General features: G+C 46.1%; 1 protein-coding gene across 8 annotated transcripts in view; it reads left to right on the top strand.

Annotated features, from left to right (window-relative positions):
* LOC110486575 (caskin-2) overlaps positions 1 to 14,646 on the top strand; it is an 85,838-nt gene that overhangs the window by 31,489 nt on the left and 39,703 nt on the right. For all 8 annotated transcript variants that reach the window (XM_036941290.1, XM_036941292.1, XM_036941291.1 and 5 more), the window contains one exon: positions 6,615 to 6,666. In XM_036941290.1, coding sequence (XP_036797185.1) covers positions 6,615 to 6,666 — 52 coding nt within the window. The remainder of the gene's footprint in view (positions 1 to 6,614; positions 6,667 to 14,646) is intronic.

Below are 14,646 nucleotides of genomic sequence, written 5' to 3'. Positions count from 1 at the left end.
AACAGTCATGGACACAAGATGGAGAGATGAAATTTGGCTTAGTTTGTTAGCACTTTGGGAAAATACTCAGCCACACCACCAATCTCTTACCCCTGATGTGTTCTTAACCTTGTGAAAATACTCAGCCACACCACCATCTCTTACCCCTGATGTGTTCTTAACCTTGTGAAAATACTCAGCCACACCACCATCTCTTACCCCTGATGTGTTCTTAACCTTGTGAAAATACTCAGCCACACCACCATCTCTTACCCCTGATGTGTTCTTAACCTTGTGAAAATACTCAGCCACACCACCATCTCTTACCCCTGATGTGTTCTTAACCTTGTGAAAATACTCAGCCACACCACCATCTCTTACCCCTGATGTGTTCTTAACCTTGTGAAAATACTCAGCCACACCACCAGTCTCTTACCCCTGATGTGTTCTTAACCTTGTGAAAATACTCAGCCACACCACCATCTCTTACTCCTGATGTGTTCTTAACCCTGTGAAAATACTCAGCCACACCACCATCTCTTACTCCTGATGTGTTCTTAACGGCCAGACAGTTTGGACTCCTCTGTGTAGCTGCGTATACTGAAGTAATATGGGGTAATCTGGCATGGAGATTTCTGAGGGGCAATGACCATATATATATTTTGTAATGCTTGTTTGCCACAGGAGGAAGCACTCGGCCTTCACTTTCTCCTCCCTACTCTCTCTCTGACAGCACTTCCCCTTATAGTTTAAGTGTGAGAGTTCAGAAACTGTGGCTCTGATTGCTGAGGGATTTTCCCGCTCTTTGGCTAGGAGGCAGGTGTTCAGACAGGATGTGGATGTGTAGGAGTGAGCAGCAGCACAAGGGGCGTCAAGACACAGCAGTGAGAGTACTGCTTCCTATGATGTAACCAGGCAGGTGCAGCTACGCAGGTGTTAACGGCACCAGGAACAGGTAGGTGTTGATAGATGGGCGAGCCTCCTGCGGTCAAAATGCTATAAAGGTCAATATCTAGCTCCAGAGAGGGCTAGCCACCAGGCAAACTGAGGACCTAACTTTACCCAGCGGACATAGCAGTGTGTGATTACTTTTCTCCACATGTAACTGTTGATTTGAGGAAAGTAAACAGATAAAACCAATCTGTGTTGAAGTCTGTGGCTGTGGTCCACTCTGGCAGCGCTGCCTCTAGACGTGGGGAATAGCCACTCTGACGCCTCACAGAGCTGTTTAAAAACGACAGGGATCTGGGAACTGGCCAGGGGAACGGCCTCCTTTTGTGTGCGACCCTGTCATTGTCCCAGAGCTCAGATAAGGCAACAAAAAAAAAAATACCCCAGCACTGCGCTGTGACTTCCTGTCCCCATTTACTCAGCAGATAAGGCCCTATTCCCACTACGAGATATGAAGGAGAGACTGAGGAGCGGGGTGGCGAAAGATAATTTAACTTTTCCATTCACATTACATCCTTGCTTTACTCTACCTTTTGTTGTGGCTGGCAATGCAAAAATGTTTGGTCCTCAGCTCAAGTTTACCGTAAATATCACAGTAGCCACAAGCCAGTAAGCAAAATTATTCAACAGTGACAAACTTTTATTCTTAAAGATGTTACACTATTGAATAATGCAACCAAACCATATTACTCTCTTGAATAATGCAACAATTCACAAGCATGTATGTGCAAAGGGTAGGAAGCATGAGTTTTTACTCACCAACGTAACAACAAAGACATAGTAACTTAGTTGTAGTCATGATCTGGTTACCTATAGCTACAAACATAGTTATGTTTTTGGGTTATTAATTATGAACTTATTTCCGGATATCTTCTAAACTACCCACAATTCACTATTTCGCAACGTCATATGGAGAGAGTTCGTATGCTAGCTTGGTATCTAGCTCAAGCCGGCCAACGTTAGCATCCTCTTCACATACTTTGTGGCTGTGTTATCTAGTAGGAACCTGTTAGCACGGCATACTCTGGTGCCTCCTTGCCGTGGGCTCAAAACAAAAGAAAATCATGCCTCTTTGCTCTGTAGTACCTCGTCTGTTTTTCTTTTTGTTTTGTCAACTTTTCGGCATGTTGGGCCTCCCGAGCAGCGCAGTGGTCTAGAGATTCTGGGTTCGAGTCCAGGCTCTGTCACAGCCGTCCGCGACCGGGAGACCCATGGGGCGGCACACAATTGGCCCAGAGTCGCCCGGGTTAGGGGAGGGTTTGGTCGGCAGGGATGTCCTTGTCCCATCGCGCACTAGTGATTCCACGCTCGCCAGGTGCACAGTGTTTCCTCCGACACATTGGTGCGGCTGGCTTCCGGGTTAACTGGGCATTGTGTCAAGAATCAGTGCGGCTTGGTTGGGTTGTGTTTTGGAGGACGCTCGGCTCTCGACCTTTGCCTCTCCCTAGTCCATATGGGTGTTGCATCGATGAGACAAGACTGTAACTGCTAATTGGATACCACGAAAGTGGGGAGAAAATGGGGCAATTCTTTTTTTTTACTAAATAAAATACAACTTTGCAGTGGGACTTTTAATGCAAATCTATAAGTTACATGTGGTCCTGTGTATGAGATGGGCTTCCATAGTTTTACGTGGCTCAGTGTAGCCGGCAGCTACTGCGACAATTTCAGAATGTAATAAGGATGGCCATTTGTCATTATTTGACTGTTCGAGTACTCACATGATTTTCTTTTGAGTTCTCGGAATAAAAAGAACAAGCTATTTTTAGAATAGAAGGCCTGCGCTGGATTTAATTGTTTTATTTTATCTCTGGTTAAAGATTGAGTTTTGACCTCCGTCCGAGCAATCAATTACTCATGTTCATCCCTAGAATGTAACAGGGATGCATTCCAGGTATAAAAAGAAATCCAGGAGAAATCTCAATAAAACGAGTCTCAGATATTCAAAAACATTGCTCTGCTATTACCATTTATTCTGTTTGTACCGCTCTGCTTCCAGGGGGTAACTGTTTGGTGGGTGTCGTGCTCTACCTCTGAAGGTAGCAGTTGAGACGTAGCAAGTACGCAAGTTTACATTTCAGTAATATGTGTAGCCGACTGTATTTTTACATAAAGTGTAGTAAGTGTGGCTCTAAGATGCTGCAGGTCCCGTCCCGTTCCTTCCTTAGCCATACTGCATACAGCTTCCTGTGTTCCAGTGCCAGGCCTGTGAGAGCCCGAGGAGCACAGCGGAGCTATGAATTCACTGGAATCCACCAGGCCTGATTGTGGACCCGGGGTTTCCGCTGACACTCTTGAGTCTTCAAATAGTGCCATCAGATCAAACACTCTGTCTCAGATGCTAAACAATCAGGCCTCCATAAGGCGAGGGGAGGAAAGGGCTTTCTTAAGCCCTTTAATCATCCAAGCAAGATGCTTCCTCGTTGACTGGTTCAGCTCCCAAGGAGGAAGATGGCCAGCTGTTAAACCACTACTGTAGTTCACCTAATTTGTCACTATTTCAGTATAATATGTCCTCGGGAACAGGGATGTGAAGGGATGTATATTCATCTTGGCATTGGTCCTCTTTTCCTGGTTTGAGTGATGCCAGTCACAGTAAGTCCTGTTATTGCGACAGGCAGATACCATAGTAGTGTTGGACCAAAACCAGCCATCGAGCCATTTAAAACCATACTAAACAGCCATATGGATTTACTCACAATTAATCTGGAAGATGTAGATGTGGTGTTTTTTTTAAAGGGTCCTTTAAAGCTATCAGGGTTTCTTTATTGCGACTTAAAGCTTGAATCTTGGGCATTGAGTCAAATGGCAGGGAATATGGCATGATGGGACTGATGAAGTTTTTCACAGAGCAGTTTTTGACAAGGCCTACTTTTGAAAGCACTTTCTTCTGTAACAGAGCTGTTCCTGCCTCACATTTTGGATGGATTATGGTGGCCTGGTCTCTGTTCTACACCACAATGAGTGCAGAAGGAAAATGATGACCTGAACCTTTGTATGTTCATTGCCTAGACCTAAGTGCAGTCATTTGAGCCCCAGAAACAAAATGGATTTTTGAGGCGTTGCCTGCTCTTTTATGGAAGAGCATATAATCATAGTTTTGATACTCACAGTGGTTGTCTAATTTTAGTCTGATATTTTACAACAGATTCTGTTTCTGCCAGTCGCACCAGAGACACAGGCTGCGACTTGAATCCATGAACTTGTTCCATGACAGAATTCTCAAAGGTGCAGACTTTAGCAAAATCTCCCCTTTGCCTAGCATTCTTGCGGTAAAATCTATGGTACGTTATACTTTCAGCTTTAAATGTAAAAAAATATATGGAGTCCTCAAAACGTTGTAACCGAACAGGCGGCGCTTTCCTCCCTCCATAAACTACATTAAAAATAACTTTTAACAAATGTTCAGCAGATGAAAGCTTCTATGGGCAATTTGCTGCAATATTCAGCATTAGAGACTGGTTCCTGTAGTGAAGACAAGGCCAGGCAGCCTATCCTGTCAGTCACATGAGGGTTTGATGTCAGTGTGTGCTGGTTACACGGCCAGCAAAGTGTTCAGATTTTTTTCTTCGAAGAGGGGTTTGTGTTCCCATGACTTGACTGCGACACGCAATGTTTGATACACCTAATTAATTATGGAATTGAGGTCATAATCAAAGAGCCACAGAGATCCCCAAGGGGAAACTGGCTGTGTAGCAGAGATCTGGAATAGAATCTCACTTCAAAGCACTTGTTTTGGGGCTGTTGAGGCTAACTTGGCCTTGCTCGCCTCCTGCTCAGACATAATGAGCAGTAGTAAGACGGGCTGTCGCCATGTCTCCACACCATGGGTGTATCCAGTGTCTGGGACTTCTTTCCCACTCGGTTCTGTGTTACCCCCCTATGGCCTGCCCTTTGACCTCGCTGAACTCATAGCAAACAGTGACCCTCACAGCGGCTGACCCACCTTCAGACGCCATTGGAGACCAGGGCACAAGTGCAGACTCTATCTTATGACCAGCTGACATGGATGGAGCTCTGCCTCACAGACCTCCATTACTGTTTCATCAGATGACAAATGCTTAGTGTCTGACATTAAACTGTATATCTACCGCTGGTGGTGGTGATTCATAGTCTCAATGACCTTGCTGTGAAATGAGTGACTATTTTCAGGTCAGGGACGATGACTGTGGCATCACACTGACATGCTGATTGAACGCAGGGCATAAGCTGCATGACTCTACAAAGCACAAACCTTGTTTGGAATTCACAGAATTGATAAGAATGTGCTCCTTATCACATGCAACTGGTGAGTCTGTGCTTATGTTTGGAGAGATTGTATGAAAGATGTCAAAGAGAGCTGGGGTGTCAGCAGGGCCAGTGAGATACACAAGGGAACGACCCCGTCATTGGTTGATCACGTCTTGGGAGGGCATAGTGACTGTAGTAAGTTGGCACATTTCCAATGAGGTGTTTTACCCAAAAGGCACAGACTTTTCTGTTTTCATCTACGTGGGCCAGTGTCTCACTTGGCCATGACAAAGCAACAGTCTTCTTGAATAATGCAGAGGTTGTTGCCCGTCACAAGTTTTTAGTGTCACAGTCCTGATGGAAACAGAATAACTAGAGGTTACGTTAACATAAAACACTGGCGACTCCCTGGTGTGGGGCTAACTCTAGATGGAAAAGCACCATATGAGTCCCTGTGGTGGCCAGTGACATTTTTTCTTCTAAAGCCACACTAGGATGATGGAGAGGCATCTCTATCAGAAGATCAAAAGTCACAACAAGGTCTCCTCCCCCCTGTTCTCTGAACAGTGTATTGTCTCCTGACCTGGCCACAGAGGTCAGCCTGGGGTCAGAGGCTAATGAACTGCCTCTAGAGATGGAGAGAAATGGACAGATCTATCAGGGACAGTTTGTTTGGGATAGCTAGCTCACCCACCAGGTTTTTGAGGCCTGGTGGGTGAGCTAGCTGGAGTCTCCACTCCACTGTCTGTCGCTCTCTCCTTAAATCCTGAACCATGACCCCATGACCCCGACGCCCTCTAAAAAAATAATATATTTAACCTTTATTTAACTAGGCAAGTCAGTTAAGAACAAATTCTTATTTACAATGATGGCCTACCAAAAGGTAAAAGGCCTCCTGCGGGGAAGGGGCCTGAGATTAAAAATAAAAATAAATACAATATAAATATAGGACAAAACACACATCACGACAAGAGAAACACCAAAACACTACATAAAGGGAGACCTAAGACAACAACATAGCAAGGCAGCAACACATGACAACAACATGGTAGCAACTTATCAGGGTGAGTATCTAGACCAGGATCTCTTAGTCCTGTGGCCTGCAGGTCTTCAGCCTTTCCAGAACCAGATGCTCTATAATCTTTTAGAATGACTGAGTTGGTTCCCACAGATAATCTTGTTGAACCTGGAGATGGTTTGAGCTCTCAAGCAAACACATGATCATGAGTGAACTAATAATAGATCTGTAAAACAATGCTCAACCTCTAGATTTTGCACAACCAAAAAGCAAGCCAGTCCAGTATACTACTATAAACCATGAACTGAAGATGCACCATGAAGACACTTCCCTCCAGGCTTAAGTGAATAGTTTATAGGTTAACCAGTAGCACAGTGTTTGTTCTAAAAATATCCTGAACGTATGTTGATTTATTTTCTGTCTTGTGTTTTTGCAGAGTTGTTGGGCTCCACGAAGAGACTGAACGTCAACTACCAGGATGGAGATGGGTAAGTGTGTGATGATGATAACACTGTCCTAAAGAACTGACTGACAACCTCTGTAAAAAATAAAATAAAAGATGGCCTACCAATAAGCTGCTCTTTCAGTATCTGTAAAACAGTAGTTCTAATGTATAGCTTCTACATACAAGTGCTGGGATTTTAAAGCTCAATGCGTCTTGTCTTGGCTTGTGATAAACACCCTGCGTTAGTTTGCCTTGGGTTGAATCATGGCCTTCTGTTAAGTCAGCCAAAGCAGACTAACTGGTAATTGTGTCTAGAGGAGAAGCGAAGGTGTCACTGCTGAAAACGCTCATTTAATTGTTGTTTCTACTACTGCTTCTTGCCCAAAAGCAGACACACCACAGTCTACTAACCCCCCAGTTACCCTGTCTGCCAATGGAAATGCTGACTGTAAAAATGTTCCCCCCTCGCTTATTAGCATAGGTCTAGTTTCTCCTCATCTATTTTTCTCTTTGTGGAGGGACTTGGATCCCATATGAAAGTTCTCACTTTTTCCCTTTTCACAGGGTGGTGTGTTTTCATCACAGATATTTTTGTCGGCTGCTAGAGCCATACTAATTTTCACAATTGCTCTCAGTAGCTGATAGAGCAGCACATTGATGACATTGGTGAGATCCCTTGGTGCAGCATGGCTTTTTTAAAGAGTCGCTCAGCTCCCTGTAGAATATGAACTAGTCAAAAAGTAGATCATGCAAACTCTGGCAAAGTCTACAGTTAGACTGTCTGAGTTCAGATTGAGTCCGATAGGCTTAGCACACCCGAGATATCCAAATATAACTAACTACCTCTTATAGCGCTCCCACATCCATCCAAACAGCCTTCCCCCTCTACAGACACTACTGGTGCCCCCTCACTCAGCCTAAATAAACAGAATAACACAAGTGGAGAGAAGAGCCAAGACAACAGTGGGAGACCTTTAGATAAGCCGTGCCTCTGAGATGGCTGTAAAACGGTCCAGAGAGCAGGACATTGGCGCACCATATATCAGAGCCCAGGTCCCCCCCCCCAGGCCCCAGGCTCTGGCCATGGTTTACTGCTTGTTATGCATCTTCTCCAACCCCCCCCCTCTCTCTCTTTGTCAGCTCTCAGGGGCTGGGGGGGGGGGGGGGGGGGGGCAGGGAATTCAGAGGCGGAGCCTGAGGGGTCAGGGGTGGGGTTTGTCTGGCGTAGTGGGCGGGACTGTGACCGATTTAGATGGGAGTGTTTACAAAAGCTGCCACACAACTCAATGCAGTGATGACAGCGTCCGCGTCCAGGAATTATATACTAGTTCACCAGAGAGGAAAAACATGGCTGGAAACAGAGTTGAAGGCTTGATGATGATACATTACATGACCAAAAGTATGTGGACATCTGCGCATTGAACATTTCATTCCAAAATCATGGGCATTAGTATGGAGTTGGTCCCCCCCCTTTGATGCTGTAACAGCCTCCCACTCTTCTGGAAAGGCTTTCCACTAGATGTTGGAACATTGCTGCGGGGACATGCTTCCATTCAGCCAAAAGAGCGTTAGTGAGGTCGGACACTAATGTTGGGCGATTAGGTCTGGCTCGCAGTCAACGTTCCAATTCATCCTAAAGGTGTTCAGTGGAGTTGAAGTCAGGGCTCTGTGCAGGCCAGTCAAGTTCTTCCACACCGATCTTGACAAACAATTTCTATATGGACCTCGCTTTGTGTATGGGGCCATTGTCATTTTGAAACAGGAAAGGGCCTTCCCCAAACTGTTGCTCCAAAGTTGGAAGCACAGAATTGTCTAGAACGTCATTTTATGCTGTAGCGTTAAGAATTCCCTTCACTGGAACTAAGGGGCCTAGCCTGAACCATGAAAAACACCCCCAGACCATTATTCCTCCTCCACCAATTTTTCAGTTGGCACTATGCATTCGGGCAGGTAGCGTTCTCCTGGCATCCGCCAAACACAGATTCATCTGTCGTAGTCGTACTGCGAGCTGGTGAAGCGTGATTCATCACTCCAGAGAACACGTTTCCACTACTCCGGAGTCCAATGGCGGTGAGCTTTACACCACTCCAGCCGATGCTTGGCATTGCACTTGGTGATCTTAGACTTGTTTGCGGCTGCTCAGCCATGAAGCTTTCCGACGAACAGTTATTGTACTGACATTGCGGAATGAGGACAGGCAATTTTTACACACTACGGGCTTCAGCACTTGGCGGACCTGTTCTGTGAGCTTGTCTGACCTGCCTCTTCGCAGCTGAGTTGTTTTGCTCCCAGACGTTTCCACTTCACAGTAACAGTGCTTACAGTTGACCGGGGCAGCTCTAGCAGGGCAGAAATATGACGAACGGACTTGTTGGTAAGGTGGCATCCTATGACGGTGCCACGTTGAAAGTCACTGAGCTCATCAGTAAGGCCATTCTAGTGCCAATGTTTGTCTATGCAGATTGCATGGCTGTGTGCTCGATTTTATACACCTGTCAGCATTGGGTGTGGCTGAAATAGCCCAATCCACTAATTTGAAGGTTTCCACATACTTTTGTATATACTATATAGTGTATGTGGGGCTCAACATTAGCATGTCGGAAGAGTGTTAATTTGTGTCTTGCTGTGTGTTCCTCAGGCTGTGTGTGTGTGTTGCTCGGTTGTAATGGCCCCCGTGGGGACATGGAATTTCAAGTGGTGGGAAAGGTCTTTCATTATTCATCAGTGCTGTTGGCACTGCTCTGCTTTTCTCTCTAGCGTTAAACACAGACTAGACTATACTACTGCAGGAACCCGACCCCTCATCTTATCACGACAGCTCAGTCTCATATCCTATAGCTTAGTCTAGCGCTCCATTAGTAGGCCATACGCGATCATGTTGAAGCACAGCACACAGCAATTATGTTTACAACAGTAATCACTCATGTATATTGTGGGCTGATTGTTTTTCTAGAACACTTTGTTGTTGGGCAATCATGGAAAGTGTTCAGTCTGTCTTGGCAGTAGTGAGGGGGGATATGACTGGGCTCTTTAGTATGTAGTACTATGAATGTTGTTCAGGTGAAGACCTGTATGAGAGGATGATGAAAGGGTCTTACTCATCCCTTACTGTAGGCGTGGACATGGTTGATATACACTCAGTGGCCCGTTTATTAGGTTCACACATCTAGTACCGGGTTGGACCCCCCTTTACCTCCAGAACACCTTTAATTCTTCAGGGAATAGAATCATTGCTCAGTTGGTATCAAGGGACCTAACGTGTGCCAGGAAAACATTCCCCACACCATTACACCTCCCCCTCCACCCTGTACCATTGACACCAGGCAGAGTGGGGCCATGGACCCATACTGTTTATGCTAAATCCGGACTCTGTCATCAGCATGACGCAATAGGAACCGGGATTCGTCGGACCAGGCGATGTTTTGTGTTGGTGAAGGCGTGCCCACTGGAGCCGCGTCATCTTGTTTTTAGCTGATAGAAGTAGAGCCCTCTGTGGTCGTCTGCTGCAATAGCCCATCAGTGACAAGGACCGACGAGTTGTGCGTTCCGAGATGCTGTTCTACACACCACTGTTGTACTGCGCCGCTATAAGCCTGTTGGCACAATTCTTTCCATTTTTGCCCACTGCTGTTGACTGGGTGTTCTTTGTTTGTCTCACCATTCTCTTTAAACCCTAGACACTGTTGTGTGTGAAAAGCCCAGAAGGGTGGCAGTTTCTGAGAGACTGGAACTGATGTGCCTGGTACCACCGATCATACCACACTCTGGCTTAGGTCCCTTTTACCCATTCTAACGTTTAATCGAGCAGTAACTGAATTCCTTGGTGCCTGTCTGCCTGCTTTATAAAGTAATCCACAGCCACGTGACTCACTGTCTGTAGGAGAGGGGTGGTGTACCTAATAAACTGTCCAACTGGTCAGCTCACGCAACTGTTATTAAGATGTGTGTGTGTGAGGCTGTGAGAGTGTGCTTGGCGCCCATTCATCCCATTTCCGTAGACTATTTGCCCTCTCTCCGTGTATGTGCTAGCATGCATGAGAGAAAGAGATTGTGTGTGTGTGTGTGTGTGTGTGTGTGTCAGAGAAAGGCATACTGAACAAACACTGGTGCTGTAATATATTAAAAGGTCTCTTTTCTGCAACCTTGTGAGACAAATTAGTATTTGAGTCTCCATTAACTTTTCCAGCTTTTGGTCTGTGTTTGGGGTGCAGTTTCCATGGAGAGCAGCACTGGAATGGCCTGGGCTGAATGGCTGTGCCTGTCTGTGGGGGACTGGTTGGATCCCTGGCCTGTGTGTCTGCGTGTCCACAGAGGGCAGTACTGCCAGGACCCGTCAACACACCCCTGTCATCTGAAGCAATGGAGGGAAAGAACCAACCCTGGCAGGAGAGAACTATACACTACTAACTCTCCCTCTGAGAGCTGGACAAAAAGCCTGCTCTGTTTCCAAACTACCATAGAAGCTGACATCCATGCATGCATGTTAGAAGGGTATGTCAACACAGCTCCCTGTGGGAGGAAGGTGTGCGTGTGTGTGTGTGTGTGAGAGAAAGACTGTATATTTAAGAGAATGAAACAGTGTGTCTGAACCTGCGCTCGTAAAAACTCCCTGTAATGTTTTCATTCAGACGGCTTGTACTGTCATATAAAATCCATTGACTTATAAAGGAACATAGGAAAGATACCAAAGGCTTCCAAAAAAGACCTCACCATTGAAATGTATCTAAAAGTGACGTCTTAGTTCCCGTGTTTCCGAGCCATTTCATTGGCTCTACTACTATACTACACAGAGCTATAGGGCCCACCTGCATTGATGCTGAGCCTCGATGACCAAGGCCAGGCCACTCTGTTTGCTGAAACGATTAGCACACAGCCCAGATTGGAAGGAAGTTATTAGCCTCTGACCTCTCAGTCAGTCAGCCAGCCAGTCAGTCAGATAGACAGAGCGATACTAGACTGGCCAGGTCACCTTGGGGAATGTGACACTATCAGCAGGAATGTCATTTGACAGGATGGTGCCTTGGCTCTGAGAGGCCGTAACTCTCTCACTGTCCCTGGTCTGGCTAGGGAGCAGTGTGGAGTTCTGTCTGTCTGTCTGTCTGTCTGTCTGTCTGTCTGTCTGTCTGTCTGTCTGTCTGTCTGTCTGATATACTTCTCCAGTTGGCAGGGATGACAGCACTCCAACCTGGTACTCAGGGGCCTGATTGGAGACAGGTCAGACCCTCTCCATCTCCCTCCATAAATATCTCTCTCATCCTCTCTTTCTGTCTCTCCTTCCCTCTCTCTTTCTTTCATTGGAGTGGTGTGCTAGAGTGATAAGGTAAGAGGTGTCCCTGTTCTCTTCTAGAGAGGGGAAGAGGGGGAGACGGTGGGGTTGACAAGAGGAGAGACCTGCGTGCTTTGAACACAGAGCCTTTTCAAGGGCCTTTCTCTCTTCTGGACTCTCACGTTCTGCCAGGGGGAGAACAGGAGAGAGAATGGAAGGGAAGGACAGAGGAGGGATTGTGTACCTCCGGCCTCTCACCTCCCTCTCTCCCTCTCCTGACGTCCCTCTTTCATGGCTGGGCTCTGTGTAAAGCCCCTGGCCCCCGAGTGACTTAATACATCCCCACCCCATGGCCCAAATAAACCCTGCTGCATTAGGGTAGGAAACCAAGCTCTACCTCAGAGGATAGAGGCAGGATTCACTGGGTTAAGATGCCCTAAGGCAGGCCTAATGAGACCAACTTCACACGGGTTTCATCTAGGTTTAGAGAGATCTCAACTGAAGGTTCACGAAAGAGAGGGAAGGTGTGTGTATGTGCATATTCTGCTTGGTGTGTGACTCTCACAGAGGTGTGAAGTGTTTTCAGAAGCACAAATCAAGTGATTTGGGACGCGGTTCACCAACACTTCTGTACTCAATATTACAACATGAAAAACGGTTCGGTACTCAAATTTTGTTACTTTCGGTTCTATCAAATGTGTCTCACGTTTGGAAATGAACTAAATGTATTAAACTTAACTTGGGCAAATTAGTAAATGCTCTATTATCATAACACATGACCAGAATGCATCAGGGATTCGTATTCCATGCAATTTCCTGAAGAGGCAACGACAGGAATGCCCCTGTCTGTGTGCGGTGCTCGTATGTCTATCACTTTGTGTAACCATTATGGATGCTAATGATAACCGTCTGGTAGATGGAAAGCTTTTCCCAGTAGTCTATGCCTACCTGGCAGAATCAATAATTTTGCAAACTCCATCACACATGCGCTACAGAAACACCGCTAACCAAACAACAGTGCTAAGCGTCTTTACTTGAATTAAAGGGTATCTACACTAAAACATATTAACGTCTTCTGATGTGGTTTAGTCGTTGTTGTGGATTTAGAACATCTAATTTATATCTTTTTTTTAAAGCCGAACAAACGGGGGAAAATCACATTCTCTCTGCTTTTTTTGCCGTGTTATCGTTTGGGTATAGAGTGTTTTTTAAATGTAACTTTTATTTAACTAGGCAAGTCAGTTATAAACAAACTCTTATTTACAATGACGGCCTACCCCGGCCAAACCCGGACGACGCTGGGCCAATTGTGCACCGCCCTATAGGACTCCCAATCACGGCCGGATGTGATACAGCCTGGAATCGAACCACTGAGATGCAGTGCCTTAGACCGCTGCACCACTCGTGATACTAAACCTGGTATCAGCATCCAAGTCAAAATTCTTGTATCGTGACAGCACTTGTGCTCATCCCTAGTCTGGACCTCAGCAGCTGGTTTTATTCACACACAAAATATCAGTTTCTTTCCCTGCATGTCTAGTCTCCCCTACTTGTGCTCTTTGTGTGAGGAAGCACTGGAGTGCAGCTCACGGTAACTCCACTATAATATGCTGACATAATGGTAAGATCAGTCTATGATACTCTATTAAATTCATTAAGAAGCCTCCAGGTAAGCCGTATTTAGTATCGCATTATCAAACCTGATACCTTTCTATTTGCGTTGTGATATGTGTAAGATACCTCCGTCTTTACAGTAGGCCTCCGTCTTTACAGTAGGCCTTTGTCTTTAGTCTGAGGTCCCTCCATAGACTTGGGACTGGAGCAAACTTGTTTCCTATCCACCAATAGACAGACATGGTTTATTTAGATTTTAGAAGCTGTCCTGATAACTAGGCTGTTTGCAGAGATGCTCCTCACACATGCATTTTTAATGTCAGATTATTTTATCACCTCTCAGTCAGGTTGCTGGATTGAACAGAGGGATTAGACTCTATCTTCCTCCCCCTCTATCTCTCTCCTTCCCACTCTCTCTTTCATTCTATTCCATTACTCTTAGAGATGATCCTGGCCCTGTCGGTTACTGTAGCCAGACACAGCAGAACCCCCCAGCCTCCCTTCACAGTACACAACTCCCTCTGGTAGAGAGACAGGAAGTGCTACATGCCCACTGAGGCACCACTTATTCCAAAACACCCTGTAGAGCTATAATACCGACTGTTTCTCTCTAGTACCGACTGTCTCTCTCTAGTACCGACTGTCTCTCACTAGTACAGACTGCCTCTCTCTAGTACCGACTGCCTCTCTCTAGTACAGACTGCCTCTCTCTAGTACAGACTGCCTCTCTCTAGTACCGACTGTCTCTCTCTAGTACAGACTGCCTCTCTCTAGTACAGACTGTCTCTCTCTAGTACCGACTGTCTCTCTAGTACCGACTGTCTCTCTCTAGTACCGACTGTCTCTCTCTAGTACCGACTGTCTCTCTAGTACCGACTGTCTCTCTCTAGTACCGACTGTCTCTCTAGTACCGACTGTCTCTCTCTAGTACCGACTGTCTCTCTCTAGTACCGACTGTGTCTCTCTAGTACCGACTGTCTCTCTCTAGTACCGACTGTCTCTCTCTAGTACCGACCGTCTCTCTCTAGTACCGACCGTCTCTCTCTAGTACCGACCGTCTCTCTCTAGTACCGGCCGTCTCTCTCTAGTACCGGCCGTCTCTCTCTAGTACCGGCCGTCTCTCTCTAGTACCGGCCGTCTCTC

The sequence above is a fragment of the Oncorhynchus mykiss genome, chromosome 13, assembly GCF_013265735.2.
Source record: "Oncorhynchus mykiss isolate Arlee chromosome 13, USDA_OmykA_1.1, whole genome shotgun sequence".
Lineage (NCBI taxonomy): Eukaryota > Metazoa > Chordata > Actinopteri > Salmoniformes > Salmonidae > Oncorhynchus > Oncorhynchus mykiss.
The sequence above is the reverse complement of the archived record's forward strand: the minus strand, read 5'-3'. Positions and strand labels throughout refer to the sequence as shown.